At 31.6% G+C, this 20,366-nt stretch overlaps 3 protein-coding genes across 3 annotated transcripts; all 3 read right to left on the bottom strand.

Moving 5' to 3' along the window:
• Window positions 1-199: 199 nt before the first annotated feature.
• Window positions 200-5,429, bottom strand: LOC123700162 (aldo-keto reductase AKR2E4-like). Its single transcript, XM_045647297.1, has 7 exons — window positions 5,184-5,429; window positions 4,778-4,870; window positions 3,934-4,098; window positions 3,068-3,184; window positions 2,567-2,734; window positions 929-1,135; window positions 200-453 (listed from the first exon to the last, which is right to left on the bottom strand). Exons 1-7 carry the CDS (start codon window positions 5,241-5,243, stop codon window positions 265-267), a joined length of 999 nt encoding a protein of 332 aa, XP_045503253.1. The 5' UTR covers window positions 5,244-5,429; the 3' UTR covers window positions 200-264.
• A 2,123-nt stretch (window positions 5,430-7,552) lies between these two features.
• LOC123700163 (aldo-keto reductase AKR2E4-like) lies at window positions 7,553-10,835 on the bottom strand. Its single transcript, XM_045647299.1, has 7 exons — window positions 10,789-10,835; window positions 10,493-10,576; window positions 9,974-10,129; window positions 9,485-9,601; window positions 8,896-9,063; window positions 8,341-8,541; window positions 7,553-7,772 (listed from the first exon to the last, which is right to left on the bottom strand). Exons 2-7 carry the CDS (start codon window positions 10,544-10,546, stop codon window positions 7,584-7,586), a joined length of 885 nt encoding a protein of 294 aa, XP_045503255.1. The 5' UTR covers window positions 10,547-10,576; window positions 10,789-10,835; the 3' UTR covers window positions 7,553-7,583.
• Window positions 10,836-12,567: 1,732 nt separating this feature from the next.
• On the bottom strand, window positions 12,568-19,668 carry LOC123700334 (aldo-keto reductase AKR2E4-like). Its single transcript, XM_045647518.1, has 7 exons — window positions 19,576-19,668; window positions 16,408-16,503; window positions 15,029-15,199; window positions 14,570-14,686; window positions 13,880-14,047; window positions 13,367-13,567; window positions 12,568-12,790 (listed from the first exon to the last, which is right to left on the bottom strand). Exons 1-7 carry the CDS (start codon window positions 19,612-19,614, stop codon window positions 12,602-12,604), a joined length of 981 nt encoding a protein of 326 aa, XP_045503474.1. The 5' UTR covers window positions 19,615-19,668; the 3' UTR covers window positions 12,568-12,601.
• Between the last annotated feature and the right edge of the window lie 698 nt (window positions 19,669-20,366).

Raw genomic sequence — 20,366 nt, 5'->3', positions numbered from 1 at the left:
TGAGTGCGACTCCTTTTTAAAATTATTATTCTATTTATTTTTACATTATAATATGTGCTACCTATGTAATCCAATGTACCGAAAATTTTCATACAAAATCATGCTATCAAATTCTGAAGTGTTTCTTTACACACATAAAAATAGAAAAACGAATAAAATTTACATTTCAGGGATCCATAAAGAAATAAAACCACAATAATTGCATACATACACATTTAATCATGATTATTTTATTTTTAAGTACATTTTTTCTGTATCAGAAGCCTATGGTGTGTAAATACCATAATAAAGATGGTGTCTTAACAATGCTAAAGTGAACACTTTCACATCAACATCCATTTCATTGATCCTTGCTATGTCGTTATCTGTGAGACTGAAATCGAATATATTTATATTTTCCTTCAAATGCTCAGGATTTTGCGTCCTTGATATTGGAATAGTGCCACGGTCAATCTGCAAAATGAAGCATATTTATTTAAAAAAAATAAGACGTGTGGCACTCGGGGACTGCCGCGGTAAAGCTATTGCATGCCTTCAAGCCACACTTCCGTGCCCGTCCCCTTGGGGGGCGTGAGGTTTTGTTCGTTACGGAATTTCTGGATTCGGTCCCTGCGCTCAAGGCCCGCGATAGAAGCTATGCAATAGCTTAAAAATGCCTTGAATGAAGATTGAGAGATTGTAAAGATTTAGGCTTCACTTCAGGTAACTATTTAGTACCTAATCCATGTTAAAAGTAATATAAAACTAGACATTTAATTATATTCTTACTTACATTTAATTTCATATGAGAAATATATATTAAAAAAATTCACACAGAGACAAGTAATCTACAAAACTGAATAAATTTTTTATTCTTTTCGATTGCACCTACAAAATATGAATCGTTCAAAAAGATATATTAATTTTGTATTTAATCCAAGACATTTACCTGATACCGAAGAACGACTTGTATTACAGTTTTGCCATACTTCTGAGCAATGCCAACTAAAACTGTATTATTTATTGACGGCCCAATTGGTTCTTCTTGTCCACGTCCTCGAGGGACTAGGAATCCCATAGGAGAATACGTCATAACAACAATGCCTTTTTGTTGGCAATATGCCACTAATGGTATGTTGGGAAAAGACGGATTTCCCTGAAAATATGAATTAGTAGATTGTAACTTGTAAGTATTCATAAATGCACGTCACGGTGCATTTACATCAAACGAGTGAATGCTCATTCTATCCCAACTATGTCAAATTTATATAGTGTCTAGGCGTAGAGCATTCTTTCGTTTTTCTCAGTAGGTACGTTCGAAAAGTAATAACAGTGAATACGAGTTTTCGTTTATAAAGAACAAGGAAAAATTCTCTTGCTCTGTCTGGCTCTATGTTCGTTTGAAGTAAGTGCTCCGTAGCAGTAGATATTTCAGTTCAGTTCAGTTTAAAGGTAAGTTGTATGCATTGAGATAATAATAGGTACTACGTATGGAGGAGACACCACGAACAAAATCTGTGCGCCATTTTTTTGCTCTTACTAAGTTTTAAAAATTATTTTCTAGTTAGGTACTAACGGCTAACCGATGAAAGTTATTCCTTTGCACTTTTACGTATTATTTGTGCAATATCGTAACACACACGAAGGCTTATTTGATGCGTTTCACTTTAAAACAAATAAAAAATGAGCGTGCTGTTACGCCATATGGCGTATGTTGAGCGGAACATAAGTGATGTAGGCGGTGTCGTCTCCATATGTATATCTCGATGGTTGTATGTATATTTGTTGGTATATTATACAGACTTGAATATGATTAAGCATTCACAAATATGTTTAATGTCTGTAGAAAAAAGTTATTACCAGTCATGAATATTAATTGCATTATATTTATTATAATTACTGCGACATCCGCTTTTAAAGCACCATATAAAAAAGAAAATAGGTAGGTACCTACTTCATATGTGTTTAATTGTATTTAAATTTTCTTTTATATTAATAATAATTAAGAAATTAAGTTGATATGCAGAGCACAAAAACTTATCTACCGATTAGATTATTTGCATTTATATGCAGTTTTATAAAAAGAAAGATAATCAATGTATTAATTAATAACATGATACAAATCTTTTTCTTTCAAGATAGCCATACCACTTATTAATATCAAAACAGTTTTGGATATATTCTAAGACGAACCATATAATATAATACAAAGGAAGCGACTTTGTTTTATACTATAATCCCCGCAAATTGCTAATGCGCTGGAACCTTGTCTAATTAACACCCACATGACGTCACCCGCACGTCAGCCGGCCGGTGGTACTAAAGGTACGTCACGAAATTACGTCATCATTACGTCATCAAAATGGCGGCCAGGCGCATTAGCAATTTGCGGGGATTATATGTACCTACTTGGGCGCTCTACACAATGGGCAACGTTGACCCACCAAATGAGCGTCGATGTTTATAAAAGACATCTACAAGGACGACGAGATATTTAAGCCCTCTACACTATCGATCTATCTTAATTGCCTCTACTCGTCCTACACTGCCTATTGTGTGGAGGGCCCATAAGGCCCACTATACAAACCTCTATTTGATTAACAGCAGGAACTATGTTTCCATACGCTATGATTCTATTGATTTGCCTACTGTTAAAATTTGATACACCAATAGATTTCGCCAAACCCAGTTTCTTCGCTTCTTCCATTCCCTGCCAAGTTTCTAAATAATCCGTACATAGAAATGTGCCATTTTCCTGAAAATTTATAAAATGTATAAATGGTATTATTTTAAAACGTACATCAATTTGCGAAAGGAATGTATATTACCTATATGTTTATATCTCAGGAATATGATTGCATATTAATTTCTTCAAAATTATATTTTATCGATTATGCATTAAAATAGTTTTTAAATTATTTAAATAATTACTTAATACACCTATGTCAGTGCACTTATTATTCGAAAAATATCAGCTACTACACATCATCAATTATTAACGATGTGAATAAATTACGAGTTTTAATTTATTTCAATAACAATTTTAAATTAAATGTATTTGAGCTAAAAAAACTGAAAAAACTTTTACAGTTGCAGCCATCGGAGTGTGAATAAGGTAGAGATCGACATGATCCAGTCCAAGCCTTTGTAGCGACTCCTTAAGTGCCGGCACCACTTGGTCTCTTGCATGACTAGCACTCCATAGCTATAATAATATAGTAATTAATATCCAGGTTATTTTTCAAATTTTTATTGTTTTTCACATAGCAGACACCATTTCAAACAAAAAAAGAATTATCTAAATCGGTTCACACAGTCAAAAGTTCGCTAGTGAAAAAGAGTTGAATTGAGAACCACCTCCTTATTTTGAAATATATGTAAAAAAGTTGTGAAGACACGAAAATTGATAAGATAATAGTCTGAAATAGCAATAACTCATGTTTAGCTACTTTTTACCTGGATACCAAGTTTATTATCATACTGAGGATTATTACTTTATACTGTCCCGAATACGATAGCTAGGTTGTGTACCTATGAAATTTGATTATAAAATATTTTTTAATATACCTATTCATATGAAATTCAATAATTGTCATGAACACAAAAAAACAACAATTTTAATGCAAATTTCATGACGCTCTATATTGATAATAAACACGTGATCGGTGATACGCCTATATCAAGAGCGGAGAACCTTTATTTTATTTTTTAGAAATAAGTAAGTAGGTACTTAGGTTTAAGTTAAACCGAAACAAATGAATTGTTATTTACATTTGATTTGCCAGTTACGCAACCGGACAAAATAAAAATTCAAATAAAAAAAGTACCATCAAAATCGGTTCCAAAGAACAAAAAACTCCAAAGTAACAAACCCAAAAGAATACAGTCGAATTGAACTCCTCCTCCTCCTTTTTGCAGAAAAAAATAAAACATAATAATAATGTATTAATTTACCTTAGTGCTAACAAAGATTTCCTCTCGCGTGACGACTTTCCTCTGAATAAGATCAGCAATAGCAGCTCCTACATCTTCTTCGTTATCATAATAGGCTGCTGTGTCGATAAATCTCAAGCCTGATTCCACAGCACGTATTACTGATTGACGGCCCACTTCACCTTTCTACGAGAAAGTAGAGTAAGAAAAATCATTCTCAGAATGATTTATAGTAATATTATTTATTTATTACCACACCAATACAATTATTTACAATCATACAAAATAAATTAACACGGTAGGTACATAAGGCCCTATCGCTTACTAGCGATCTCTTCCAGACTGCCCAAGGAAAGAAATAAAGAGGAAAAGAAAATTCTAATGTTTTCTGATAGTTGCTCTAAAAGCAGTAGCGAAATAAGAAAAATAAATAGGTACCGTGTAATAACAGACACACTAAGTGTTCGCTTTTACTTTACGATACCTTTTATGATGCTTTAACTCAAACTCAAACATTTATTTATTCAATTAGACTTCTTTTAGAAGCACTTTCGAATCGACATAACATATTTTTAATATTTACCACCGATTCGGAAAAGGAGAAAAAGAAAAGGAGAAGAACTATGGAGTTTCTTGCCGGTTCTATGGAGAAGAACCGGGAAGAAACTCCTCTAAAATTGTTAATATTACAATTCAATTTTACATAAAATGTAACTTATATAGCTAACTACATATTATGCCAAAGAACTTACGTATAAGTATCCATATTATTTCAACAATAGTATAAAACAGAAAGTCGATGTTAAAAATAGTTTCTTTATAATTTCTATATTTGTAAGCTAAATTAAAAATTCTTGTAACTTACCAAAAGGTAGGTTCCAAAAGACATCGTCGGTAATTTGTTGCCATCGTTCAAGCTCAAAAATGGGATACTGGGTCCTTCCTTCATACAATGTATCTAAAAAAATACGTGTTAAAATATAATCTATAATTTAATTTTCCACCACAAGCAACTGTTTTGCACCATTAACTTTACCTACTGCGTGACAATTACTAATTATGGTCAACGTATTGGCCTACATCTTCAAAAACAAAGAACATCATCTACAATCATATTGTGACTCTGTTTGTTTGTGATTTTTCCTTTACATACGTCTCTTTTTTTAATATACATAGCTACCCCTCCCTTGAATTATATTTATTCTTATCTTCATTCATATGTAAAACATAATTTTAATACCAAATTAAAACAGTATAAATAAGTTTCTCACCGATTCAAATAGAAGAAATATTTGCACCAAGAAAATCATATTGAATTTCAAGAAATACATGATAAATCGTTGTATTTTTATCCGATTAACTTCATTACTTTTCACTTCAAATATTATTTATTTAAATAAATATGGAAGATAATTGTACACACAAGTGGTTGTTTTGTGGAATCTAAAACGACTCAACATTTATATCGTTTTTTAATATTCTTTATCAACCATTTCTGAAAGATAGGCTTGTGCCACAACACAACGCATCGAATTAATGGTTTTTAGGTAGGTATGATATTTCTCCAAGGCTTCACTTAAAACTCAAACATACACAATAAAATCGACATTTAAAAATATCAATACCATCGGAACTTATAGAGAGCGTATGTTTTTCAAAACATTTTAGTACAGATGATCCTAATCCCTCATTATAATTAAGTTAAAGAGTGATTTTAACAACATAATATGATTGTTCATAATATCCCTCTATATTTTGCTTTATAAATTGATATATCATCAATTAATATTGGCATTAAAAACTTTTTGTCTTTTCTATTGTTATATTTAAATATCCTCTTTGAAACCAATTTAGGGGCGTTTATAAATTCCTCCCTAAACACGCATTATTAGTAAAAATAAATTGCTGCAATAAAGTGAATAAAGTGGTTTTTCATATCCAAATCCTATCCTATAAATGCGAAAGTTTGTGAGGATGTGTGTGTGTTTGTTACTCTTTCTCGCAAATACTACTGAACCGATTACGATAAAATTTAACACATATATTAATAGAGGGGAACTTGGGAACTGGAACTATGCGGGTTTTTCTTTGAAAACGCGGGCGAAGCCGCGGGCGGAAAGCTAGTACTTTATATTAATGAAATTTCATTCATTTTATCTTTTTGATTAAACAACTGTTGCTATTTGCGTCATAATTACCTTCATTATAATGCACATATTTGTATTAATAACTTTTTGCATATTAATGGTAATTTGTCTACCGCTAATTACACATACGGTAAGTATTAGACGATAACAATTTAGAATTTAGATCAACTTTTTTTTAATACTTGCTATAAGTGCGTGACAGATTCCCTTATTAAAAATCTAACTCCTGTATTATTTATAAAAACAATATTGACGAGCAATCCCTATGAATAATGTCGTCGAAAAGATGATATTTATATCCTTTTTAGAGCATTTTCTTTGCGCGATTCAGATAAATTTTTCGCAATGGATAGTGAATCACCGCTTTGTCCAAAGAAACCCCGCTTGGTCCTTAACTAAATGGCGAACTATTTTCGTAACAAATATCATAAGAATCAGTTCGGTCGTATAAGTTACTTTCACCTTTATATTTATTATATTTTAGTAGAGAACTTTAAAAAATCATCATCATTGTAAATAGATAGATAATCCGAGATATTTTGATACCCGAGAAAGGATATAGGATAGATTTTATCCCGGAAATCCCACGGGAACGGGAACTATGCAGGTTTTTCTTTGACTGCGCGGGCGATGCCGCGAGAGGAAAGCTAGTTGTTTCATATTTACGTTAACACAACACATAATGGTGTCATACCATTATGCTTATTTAAAAATTCCACTAATATAATTAATATTTTTTATGAGTTTATACTGCATGCTACAAAATAGAGCTCTACATGGGCATTAAAAGTTTATTTGTCTGTAAAGGTCTTTGCCTAGTTCTATTACGATATCATCCAAATCAATACCTACCTTTAAAGAATATGGAATAGATGCATTACCGTATTTTGTAAGCTTCAAGAGATGACTGAAACCTAGGGTAGCACATTTTTAGAGGCCGAAAACTAAGGGGAATTAAATTAACTAGATATTATTAAAATTAAAAATACTCTTTAAGTACACAAGTCACCAAAATATGCTTCTCCCTGTCTCTACCATTTGCTAAATTTTTGTTTAAAAGTTAAAACATAAAGCTCCTATTACTATTTTAAATGAAAAAAAAGACTTCTTGAATAGAATAAGACTATCATAATTGTCATTCAGTTCTTATTCAATTTTAAATCTAATCATTCTCACCAATGTAGTTGAAAATTTGAGTATAAATACTTATTATTTAGGCTAAGGGTCGATTTTTCAATCCTTGGATATCAATCTTATCCGTAAATATTATCCGTAAAATGTCAAAAATCTAGCAAATAACACATTTTTGAAATGGTTGTTTATTACGATGCGATATTAGGAAATATGGAAATATATAGGAAAAATAGGTAATGAAACAAAGCGTGCAAAATAAAACAACTCATTTATTCAACAAAAGCAATTTTTCAAATTTAAACTTTTAACAAAGTTAAGTATAATCATGGACCAATATACTCATTGGTCCATGGTATAATGCAAGTGCATAGTTAAGAAATTATACCAAATCTATGGTTCATAAAAACTATAGAAAATATGTGGTTTATATCTAGCCAATGGATGAACTTTGGTATACACATCATATTCGTTGATCCTGTAAATTTCTTTCTGAGTTAAACGGAAATCGAAAACATTTATATTTTCTTCAATGTGGCTTTTATTTTGAGATCTTACTATCGGAATGAGGTCTCGGTCAATCTGAAAAAAATTGAATTAAATAGCAATTTAAGTGAGAAATACCAGATTAATGAATCTCCTAGATATTAATTTCTTATTCCAAAAGAACTTTTAAGCATATAAGCTACGAAATACATAAAGTGAAGTCCCATATCCCCTAGTGGGGTAAGGGGCAGATGCATTATACATCTGTTTCACTGATCGATTTTCTTTAGGGACAAGTAGGTGATCAGCCTTCTGTGTCCTACCAGACCGAGACAGTTTTTTTCTTCGTCTCCACCGGGAATCGAACCCAGTACCCCTCGGTATTACACTCACGCGTCAACCACTGTACCAAGGAGGCGGTCACGAAATACATAGTGGGGGAAATTAAAAGAGAGCTGACTGAATCTTAACTTAGGTACCTACTTCAAAAATAATAAGGTAAATGCTGTCTGAAGATAAAACTGTAATTATTTCGACTACCAATGAAGTAATTCCTGTTCAAGTCTCGAAAACGACAAAATATCAATTTTCGAGGTTCAAAAACTACCAACAACATCGTTATCGTTAACCATAGCTCTAGTTTTTTTATATACTAAGTACTAACCGAATATCTTAGAACCACTTGAATAGATGTCTTATTATATTTTTTAGCCATCCCTACTAATACAGGGTCATCCATAGACGGTGGGAGGTCTTCAATGAAACCACGTGGTGCAACGTGACCCAAGGAGGTATATGCCATTACATTGATGCCATGTTGCTGGCAATAGGAGACTAGTGGCATATTGGCGTATGTTGGATTTACCTGGAACAATTTTTATTTCATAAATTTTTTGTGTTAGAGAATTTAAATACTATGTATTATAGCTTGAAATTTATTATAGCCTTATTAGTCGAGTGGAAGTCAAATTTATAAAATTAGAGCTAAGACTACCATTATAATATTATTATGTAGTAGGTATTTACTTTTGTAGATGAATTTGGTTACTTTACTCGATATTTTATCTTATAAAAATTAAGTACTTACATCAGTTTATTAACACTGACAAAATAATAATAACTATTTAAAAAGATACAATTTTCTTTGTACACCTACATAAATACATTGTTACAAAATTTAAAATGAGTGTGTAATCATTGATTCTCTATCTTTACTAACCTCTATTTCGTTAACGGCAGGGACAACATTGCAGTTTGACAAAATTCTGTTAATCTGTCTACTGTTGAAGTTTGAAATACCAATGGATTTGGCCAGCTTCAAGCTCTTTGCTTCTTCCATACCTCTCCATACTTCTACGTAGTCTGTACATAGAAATTCACCACTCCCCTGACAAAATAATAGAAATTGTATTATAGGGTATATTAATTTATATATTATTAAACTGAAAAGTTTGTTTGTTTGTTTGAACGCGCTAATCTCAGGAACTACTGGTCCTATTTGAAAAATTCTTTCAGTGTTAGATAATTTATCGAGGATATTCATCACGCTGTGCTTAGACTAACAGGAGCGGGGCACAGCTAGTTTCAAATATTTTATTTATATAAATAAAGGTTAAGCACACTATATTTGTAGACAATGATAAACGGTGTCGATGAATCGGAAATACAAAAAATCTTTCTCAAGGCTTCACCAAGAAATTAGCTTTACTTATTTTAATTTATTCCAAAACGCAGTTAAAAAACACGTTATTTTAAATTTTATTTATAGATTTTGTCTTAGTGAGTAGTATAAGTATTTATTACAATACCGTTTCAGCCATCGGACTGTGAATCAAATAGAGATCGACGTAGTCCAAGCCAAGTCTTTGTAAGGAACCCTTCAGTTCTGGCACCACTTCATCGCGACTGTTGTTCGTATTTAAGAGCTGGAAAAATGATGAATTAATAAGAATAAATTACCTCTTGCGAAGAACATTTTAAGTAGCTTTCACATTGCGGATATGTTAGATACTCGGATATCAGTAAAATATAAACTCTAAATTCAATTTATAAAGCTGAAGAATTTGTTTAGACGAACTCGCTTCGCTTATCTTGGAAACTACTGATTCGTATTGAAAAGTTATGCTTGTGTTGAATGCTTCTTTTATCAAGGAAGACTATATCACATACAACCAATAGGAGCGGAGCATCAATGGAAAATTTCTCCCTTTGTAAGCAGATGAACTTGCGTGGTATATTGTAATATTATTTTATTACAAGCCCCAAAACTATTGCATATTGCCTAGTTATGTACTTACTTTAGTAGTAATAAAAATGTCCTCTCGCTTTATCACACCGCGATGTATAAGATCAGCTATTCCTTTACCGACTTCTTCTTCATTTTCATACATTTTAGCTGTATCTATGTGACGGAAACCAGCTTCTACTGCCCATATTATATGTTCACGTGTCGTCTACAAATTAATAAACGAAATTTTGTATAGATTTCTTCATAGTCAATTAAGTTATTGTTTTGCATTAAGTAGAGCCACTCTAGAATGACCCACTAAAATGGCATATTATTTGACTTTAGGAGGGTCTACATAGAGCGAGCATCCTCGCGAAGCAGCTCTGTCTGTATGGGCATGTCTACGCGAAGAAGAAGGGTAGGCTAGGAAAATAGTGGCAAACGCGAATCGGCCACGGCATCGTCAACACGGACTAATGCGCGCAGCAATTGCTTCGCGAGGCTGCTCGCTCTGTATGGACCTACCTAAAGGTTTTATAACTATGTTATTATTTAGCATTTAGTACATAATATACATATAAAATCTCACCTTCGTGTCAGTTCCATAGGCAATTGTTGGTATTAAGTTGCCATCGTTCAGCATTCTATACCTATTTTCTATAAATGAATTTACCTTAAAAATGTAGGTATTTAAAAATAATTATTTTATATATTAATATTTTTGTTTCTGTATGTAAAATAATAATGTATGTAACTGCAAATAAGATCTGTGTACACATTGTGCTTTTGTTTTTTGAGTCAAATAAACTTATTTTATTTATTTATTTTTTTGAATAAAATATACAATTTTAGAATACTAAATACTTTTGTATATTACATACTTACCCATGTTACCCCTAATAATAAAATTAAAACTGTTCTAATATACGTCATATTCATTGATAATAACTATTGAAATAAATACAATTAACAAAAATAACCTGTTTAATATATATTATAATGGGAGCGTTACGGCAAAAAAATTGAAATCAAGCATTGTCTATCACTTTAATGTCTCAACTTTTTATAAGTATTATCATATTATTTATAAATTTATAAGTAGGTATGTATTATCATACAAAATATAAAAAAACGGAGTTCCTTTTTGTATTTTCCAGACAGAAATTATGGTTTGACATTCAGACAATCAAGGTTTTTTTAGAGCTAGCGCGCAAGAGCAACTTTGTCTCCGCAACTATTTTGTCTCTCCCACCTATGGGCTAGTAAGAAAAGTGCGCGCACGTAGCGACTAGCGACGCAACTCATAGAGTTGATGGGAGAGACAAAATAGTTGCGGAGACTAAAGTTGCTCTTGCGCGTTAGCTCTTAGACTATGATTAAACATAATTAACGCATCAATTACTTGATGCCAATGTTATATTATTAAGTCCTAACCTAATTATTTAAAAATATGCCTATAGGTACTTTTTTACCTGTTAATTAATTCAAGAGGCATGTTTAGCTTCACACGATTGCTGGAAAATCATTTTATTATTATTTTATTTGTAGGATTTAGCAACTAATTTTGAGAAAATTTAGTGTAAAAGATTTTTTGGATAACATGACAAAAAGAAACCCGAAAGTTTAATAACTTTTGAGGTCCTGAAATTGATATTTTTGGTTTAATGGTTTCAAAAGCTTTATAAATATAAATTTATAAAGAATAGAAAAAAATCTATCACGAGGCGGGACTCCAACCCGCATCCTTTCGCGCCAAACCGGGGCGGATAAATTTATATTTTGAGGTCCTTTTTCGTTTCTCTGACGGTTAAATAATTGAAATTCTAGATCCAAAATGTTGGATAAGCTACTATTGATCTAATCACCAAAATTGATTGATCATGAGCAGTGAACCACGTGCCGGTCTTTACATTTTAATCAAAATATTAACGAAAACAATTTTCTTTTAATAGATACCATTATCTTAAGTAGCATTTAAATGACGCACTATAATTAACATCACATAATAATAAGCTATAGCTATAGAGTCGTTGATAGAGATAGCAATTAACGAGGTACCTTATAATAATTATAAATCATCGACTAATATAGACTTAAAAAGTATATAAGATTACTGTCTAAAAACAGTCGGTTTTATTTCGTCGTTTCAGTCTTTTCTGGACGGTTTCACCCGAAGTCAGTTTTGTCTAATCTATACTAATATTATAAAGAGGAAAGGTTTGTAATTATGTATGTATGGTTTTAACGCATAAACTACTGGACCGATTTCAAAAATTATTTTAACATTAGAAAGCTGCATCTTCACTGATCAACATAGGCTAGTTTTTATCCGGGAAATCCCACGGGAACGGGAACTATGCGGTTTCTTTGAAAACGCGGGCGAGGCAGGGAGGTGGAAAGCTAGTGTTCACTATTTGTAAATGTTATTAATTAAAATGTAATACTTTTTCATGATACTTGTAAGTGAATGCTTATCGGTAATAATGATATTACAGTTTTATTTAATAGAATTTAGTATTTGCTAAACGAAGTAACTGGAGAAATATATTTTTCAGTTTACGTCTTAGTAACTTTGGCCCCGGAACCACAGACACAATAGAAAATCTATTGTGCCTGGGACCGATCGGGCCGCTTGGGGCTCAATGGGTTAAAAAAAACAATTCATAAAAAAATAATATCTTTATTATCTATTTCTTAATTAATATTCCCCGAACGGGTAATACGGCGATGCCTTCCAGCCGTCGATTTTGATGACTCGAACATTTTTGTTGAATTTGTTGATTGTGGCCACTTCATCTTTGGTCAGGCTGAAGTCAAATAAGTCGATGTTCTGCGCAATACGCTGCTGGTTCGTGGACTTTGGAATGGGGATGATTCCTCTGTCGATCTGAAAATGAATCAAATGTAAGTGTAGTTCAGTCTATCTGGTAGTAGAAGCAGTTGCACAATACATTCTAATTCTGATCTCTCTCTCATGTGGCCCTAGATTATTTCTTAGCTTCGGAAACAAATGGTTTTTTAGGTACCAATTAAATTATTGGACAATATTATATTTAAGTAAATTGTAAAATTATTCTGTACGTTTATTCAAAGGTGCAATATTTACTCTGATTAGAATTGTAAATAATAGAAATATTTTTACTCAGTATGGAGAAAAAGATACCTAGTAACTTTAAAAATATTCGAAGAAAGAAGGCAAATTACCGGAGTCAACTTCTCTCAATAAATATTCCACTATTGGTGAAATATAAATTTTAATAATTTATAACATCAGCAACTCTACATGGTAAATATTCTCTACATTTTTACTCAAATTTTTATCTCAGTATGGAGAAAAAGAAAGTAACTTTCAAAATATTCAATGGAAAATGACTTTATACCAATTAATTATCGAATTATTTATGCGTGTCAGTGTTTAATATCTCAGGATTTTTTGTGCATTAGATAAAAAATAATGTCTTACCAAATAACGCAGCGCAATTTGTGACGTAGTTTTTCCATACTTATTTGCCATTTTCACTAACGCGGGGTCATCGGCCCTTGGTGGTGGAGCATTGGCTGATTTCCGGGACACAAGGAATCCGAAGGGACTGTAGCCCATTGGTACTATGCGCAGGCTTTGTAAGTACGATATTAAGTCTATTTGCGTGAGCGTGGGATTTACCTGAAAAACAATTATTTATAGAATTAGCTAATAAAAATGTATAATATTGTGACTAGAATTATTGCATTAAAATTGTAGTAGTCATTAGCAATTAGGGAACAAACAAGGGATAACTTGATTTTTGTGTTTGATGTAAACTTTTAATGAAATGAAGACAAACATCACATCTAATATTGCGTAAGTTTGTGCGTACACATTAAAATTACTAAAATAGAACTATGTTGTTCTGGAGTAGGTTACATTAAAAATTTATAATAGATTCCTATATACATTAGAGTTCTTACTTAAATTACAACATTTGTTTATCCTTACCTCTATTTCATTAACAGCAGGCCAGATCTTGGAATTTTTGACGATTCGGTCAATTTGCGACGCATTGAAGTTGGAAACTCCGATAGATTTAGCGAGACCGAACTGCTTGGCTTGTTCCATTCCCTTCCAGGTGTCCAGGTAGTCTACATCGTCTAATGTGTCATCTTCCTATTGGAAAAAATGGTTTGGTATTCATTTTTAGATGTCAGTTTTACAACTTGTAGGATATAAATCAAAATAGTATGGAGACTACAGATAATACAGTAATCTATTATTACAGGAGAAAAAAAACTGATCTCTTGACTTGATCAAAAATATTCGATGAATATGTGCTAATTAATCTCTTTATTTGCCAATTTTACAGCAGTTATTTTTCATAATATAATGGTTTCAAAGGACTTATAAAAATTTGGTTAGCGCGCCAATAGCCATATTATTAGCCAGGCTTATAACTGCAACATACAAAGACAGACTCATTTGTTTAAAAAATATTGAAACAAATCATATCGTCGTGTTCTTAACTATCAAAGGCAGTTAGAAAAACAGACTCTAGTCTTGTAAGCTCAATCATCAATAAAACATAAGTTCCAAATGAAAATTTCACCCAACGATTTCATTCCTAATGATGATTGCATTCAAAGAAATGTATTGATATCCGCTTCGAATGTAATGATGATGGTAAATACTTACTTTAGTGGAAACTGGAAAGTGAATGAGATACAAGTCGACGTAATCTAAACCAAGATTCTTGAGCGATTCCCTCAACGCGGGGACCACTTGCTCGGTGCGGTGTTTGTCGTTCCAGAGCTGAAATTATATTAAAATAATTATAAGTAAAACATTGAAAATTTATTAATATAGGTATTTCGTTAGATTATTAATATGGATTCTATTACAGGAAAACAGTATTTTATATATTAAAATATCAACGATCTCTTTTTTTCATTTGCCATACACATTATTTTAGATAAAGTACCGTTTTCTATATTTTGGTCACGTATAGTCAAAGTATTAGTTACAATTTGATACTTATCTACACTATCAATGCAACTCGAATCTACCTATTAAAATTCACATATTTCTACACCAAATCAACCACACCAAGATTCCAAGCAAAACTAACCAGAATACACAGACACATCAACATACCTTAGTCGTAATAAAGAGTTCTTCTCTAGTCACCAATTTGTCAGCAATTGCTTTGGCTATACCCTCTCCCACTTGTTCCTCATCGAAGTAAATAGCAGCAGTGTCTATATGTCTGTACCCAGCCTGGATAGCCCAGTACACAGCCTGTCTTACTTGGTCTACGGATTCCGACTGAAAAAGATTTTTTTATTATTTTAAGTAAGATTTTAAGTACCTATAATTTTTCTGTATTTTGACGATTCAAAAACGCTTCAAAACGAAGCCTAGTTGACGAAATATTTCAGTTTGAAAATAACCGTCTTATAACCATACTAGAGGTCCGCCCCGGCTTCGCCCGTGGTACATATTTCGCAATAAAAGGTAGCCTATGTCCTTTCTCGGGTATCAAAATATCTTCATACCAAATCTCATGCAAATTGGTTCAGTAGTTTAGGCGTGATTGAGTAACAGACAGACAGACAGACAGAGTTACTTTCGCATTTATAATATTAGTATGGATTCAGTTTAATTAGGGCGTTATTAAAGAGCCTATAGGTTCTTAATGAAAGTGCTAGTTAGCTGCGATACACACAGAAAAACAAAATCAATTACCTACTATTTAATTTCAATTCCGTCGTTTTTAATAACTAAAAATACTAAATAAATAATTGTCTACTTATAATAACGAGTAATGTAAGAAAATTATTTAATATTTATATCGTGCGTACCTACCTGTATTCAATATAATTTATTAATTACATGTCTAAAATTATTGCTCTTATCTTTTTTCTACGAAACTTTATGTGTTCCGTAATTTCTAATTAAATTTAAAACAATATCCGGCATGCAAACATTATTATAAATAAATATTTGAACACGCAATACACACATACGATTTTCTTGAGCAAATAAAATAGGTTCAACGATACTAAAACAAACTAAATTTATCGCTACATACGAAAAATCACACATCTATTGAAATAAAGCGGTTCTTGTATCTTTACTAAAATGTCTCTATATACAAAATTCTCATGCCAAAGCATGTGGTATAATACAACTCCTGAAAAACGGCATGACCTTTTTTTATTTTTAATTTGTACCTATATTCAATTGTTCGATAGGTTATAAGATAATTTTATACCCCTAAACAAAAAGTCACTGGTAGAATAACGGCCGATTCAGACAGTTTTATATGTAAACTAGCTAACCGCCCGTGGCTTCGCCCGCTTTGTCTAAAACCTAATAAATTATATACTAAAACCTTCCTCTTGAATCACTCTATCTATTAAAAAAACCGCATGAAAATCCGTTACGTAGTTTTAAAGATTTAAGCATACAAAGGGACGGACATAGGGACAGAGAAAGCGACTTTGTTTTATACTATGTAGTGATACAATTACCTCTTTAGCTGTGCCCCTCCCTGTTCCTAACGCAACCACAGGAATTTTGTTACCATCATTTAGTTGCACGGTGGGTGCTAATACTGCTGTAGAAATCTGCAAAAACATAAATAATATTCATATATTGTTAATCTATTCACATTACGCAAAGAAAACTGCTTATTTATGTGAAATCATTAGTTTTCTCGTAACGTTTATCGTTATTTATACTGTTGGTTGTAATTGCAATTCATGCAAAGAAAGCAAAATCATATTAATATGTAGAACATAATAATACGAAATATAGGTATCTACTTTTTGAAGTCACTACCAAAAAAAAAATACTCAATCTAATTTTAGAAGCTATTGATTAGATTTCAGATTAAACATTCTGAAAGATTAAAGGGCTCTTTATTTCAAAAGATCAAAACTTATTATATGAGATATTTAACCGATTGTAATATAGGTAATTAGGTATATGTGATACCTAAATCATATCATTGCATGTCTAAACATCTAAAACGAATTCATGAATAACTAAATATTCACTAATCTCTACATCTAACATCGTATGTACCTATTTAATTAAACATTTTTCAATGAATGAACTAAGCATTGTTCTTATTATGTAAATCTATAGATATTTCCTTGAATTCATAACTGAGGTTAATAGATACAATGTGCGTGATACAAAATTCTTTGTTCTATATGCGATAAAATGCGTTTACTAAATGGTAATAAAGTGGTTTAATGGTTATAACATTTCAGGGGAGTTTCGATAATTAGTTACGATAAATTTTCTGTTCATTCAAGTCTGTTCAATCAAGTAATCTACTGAATAATTAGGTAACTCTCCTCTCAACTGATTTTATAATTTCTTCTAGCCTTACCAAGATCTTTAATAAATAACACATTTCTCTCCTGTAAAAAACCGAGCTATAGTCGTTTACAACGGCTATATTTTGAAAATTAAATGAAAATTCTTTGAAAATCATAATATAGTTAATTACACCGACATATATAATTCATATTTTGATTGTTTTCTTATTCAATAATTATGATGCAAAAAACGTATGGTCTTTATAAAAATACCATATAATTATGTGTGACTCAATAAAACAATAATTGTAGATACTTAACCGTTTCATAGTTGCGTAATAATTCCATTTTTATTTCTTGATACTATTAATCTATAATAATTCTTAATTATTGTCATTCTCGCAAAGGTAGAAATCTCCTCCTTATAAACTTAAAAAATAACTGATAGATTTATTTACACTGACTTTTAAACAGAGTTTGTAACATATATAGAGTCACGGTATTACAATTCATAAATATTATACTGTGATAGAGTCGAGTAATTTTTTTTTTTTTTTTCACCACGTTTTTATCGATTCTTTAATGCGGTCATCAACTAATTTTTAGTTGCTTTAGTATTATATTATGATCAAGAATTAATTAATTAACATTAACAACTACTCAAAATATAATTTATCAGTATAATTTTAATAGTGCGAGCGCTATAAAATCGTAACGTCTAAAACAACCCAAAAAAAAAATCAAACTTAATTTACATTTTTCAAACCAAAACATGTGAATTGAAGATTCATCTTTACATTACCAAGGTACAATAAATCTCATTAGCAAAGGAACTCGTTTGCCTTTCGCATCGACTTTGAATAATATTCGCAAATGTCATTGCCGTTGCACTAATAAGATCAAATATATCTAGACTTCTTCAAAATATAGCATAAATAGAACCTAAGTTTTTTCACCAGCTCATGTTTTGCAACTCCAAAAAATCATATAAACAACATCAAAAGGCTTTTGTGTAGCCAAATTCAAACCAGCATCTGATTCTGTCAATAAAAACCCTAGAACAGCGTTTCCCAACCTGGGGTCCGCCAGCACATCCCAGGGGGTCCGCAGACAAATCAAGAAAATTACGAAAGCCTTAGTGACCAGACTATTCAGACGGCTGGACTTTGTATTTTTCAGTTTTAAGATGGAATAATCTGTCAAGTGATGGGTGGCTAAGCTATTTCATACAAAAATACTGCAAGAAATAAATATTTTTTTTAAATAAAATAGATTGACTTATAAGAACTCGTTATTTTGGGTGTCCGCGGATCATGATAAGGTGGCGCTAGGGGTCCGCCTTTGGAAAAGGTTGGGAAAGGCTGCCCTAGAACATGTTACCTATCAACTGAAATAAATTGTGGCTAATGTAATTATACATACAGAACACCTTTTTTACTTTTATTACCATTGCTCACAGCACGCAAAGTTAACTCAGCAAAAAACCTCATCCAAAGGCATCTTCTAATGCGGATAAATCTTGTAAACCTGTTATACTATAATAGTTATATGTTTACGAAGCAGTCAATGACTTGCATACGAACTATTTTCCCATACAAAGATTAAATTTATGCTTGTGCAATCCACTCGTTGACACGACTGGCCTCAATTAAGGCATTCATATAAAATTCGAAATTATAATTATTGTATATAAAGTAAAAACCTTTAAATAAATAAAAATAAAAAACTTCAACCTTGATGTTCAGATTAAGGATATCTTATTTTTGGTTTGCTTCATGTCTGAGATTAATCAAAGCATCTCAAATAGCTACAAAACAGTTTTATTTTTGTCTATATTAGTTATGTCTTATATTTTTTGTGATTGTAACATGATTGCACCTGAAAACATTAGCTAGTTTCTAAATAACATCGGTGCAATTAACACATTGAAAGTTAAATCAATCAGACTTAGATCGACAGGTCGAATACCTCTGCTTTTTATCATTTTCTCAATTATCTAATAAGTTATAATTATAATATAATTTACAATTTACATCATTGTTATTAAATCCCGTTGATATGAATGTGATAAAAGAATTGCTGATTTTTTCTTTCCATCACAAATAGTCATGACACAAGTAAAGCTGATAAATATTTTACCAAACCATGTAGTAACAACCATTAAAACCGTTCCAAAAAATGTAGGCAAATTATAAATTTCACCGTTATTGCTAAAACCCTTCCATGCTCAAAGTTACGGTTAATTTTCTTAACCAGTTTAAAATTATTTCCATTCATAATCATACCTACCTACCTACCCTGCTCTATAGTTATTAAAGATAAAGAGCAAAATTTTGTTCCAAATAAATAAAAAAATAGCTTAAAACTTACGTGAAACAATAACACAAAAGCTGCCAAAGTAGGATACATCTCGATAGATGTAACGCTCTGTCCCTACTGGCCACTAACTGGCGTATATCTCGTATATAACGAGTTAGGCAAGTCCAAGGACAGTATATTGTTTACTATGTAGAGATTATTAAACCCAGTTTGTTTACATTGGACAAAAACGCTTAGGATGAGAGCGGTTTTTAATTTTACTCGGACAACGGACCACAGAAAAATTTATCATCTATGATTTTAAAAGTGTCCAAAAAGAAGGTATTCACAATTTTCGGTTTATTTTTTGTCTTTAGTTAGTTAGATAATAAGAAATTAAAAAAAATCGTAGCTACAATCAAGTAGGTATAGGCTTCACCAAATATCTATCTAAAAAGTTCAAAACTTCAGGATAATTAATGATAACAAAACATGCGGAATGGTGAATTAATTACGTATTAAATCGACGGTTATTTTATAATCGTCTTTGTAATTATTGCTTTGGTTGGTTTTTTTATACCTATACATCTGTGTTATTACTTTTTTTAAAGTACAACTACATTTACATAAGCTACACTTTTATGAAGGTTTTTTGTACATCTTCTCTATATACCTACATAGAATTCTCGTGTCACAATATTTTAGTTTCCATACCTACTCTTCCAAAAGGCTAGGACCGATTCCGATGAAATTTTGTGTAACTTTTGGGTAAATCTGAGAATCGACCAACATATATTTTTCATACCCCTAAGTTTTAGTAGTAATTCTCATGAAATTTTGTGTGTCTATTGATCAATTGAATT

The sequence above is a fragment of the Colias croceus genome, chromosome 19, assembly GCF_905220415.1.
Source record: "Colias croceus chromosome 19, ilColCroc2.1".
NCBI classification, from domain to species: Eukaryota; Metazoa; Arthropoda; class Insecta; order Lepidoptera; family Pieridae; genus Colias; species Colias croceus.
The sequence above is the reverse complement of the archived record's forward strand: the minus strand, read 5'-3'. Positions and strand labels throughout refer to the sequence as shown.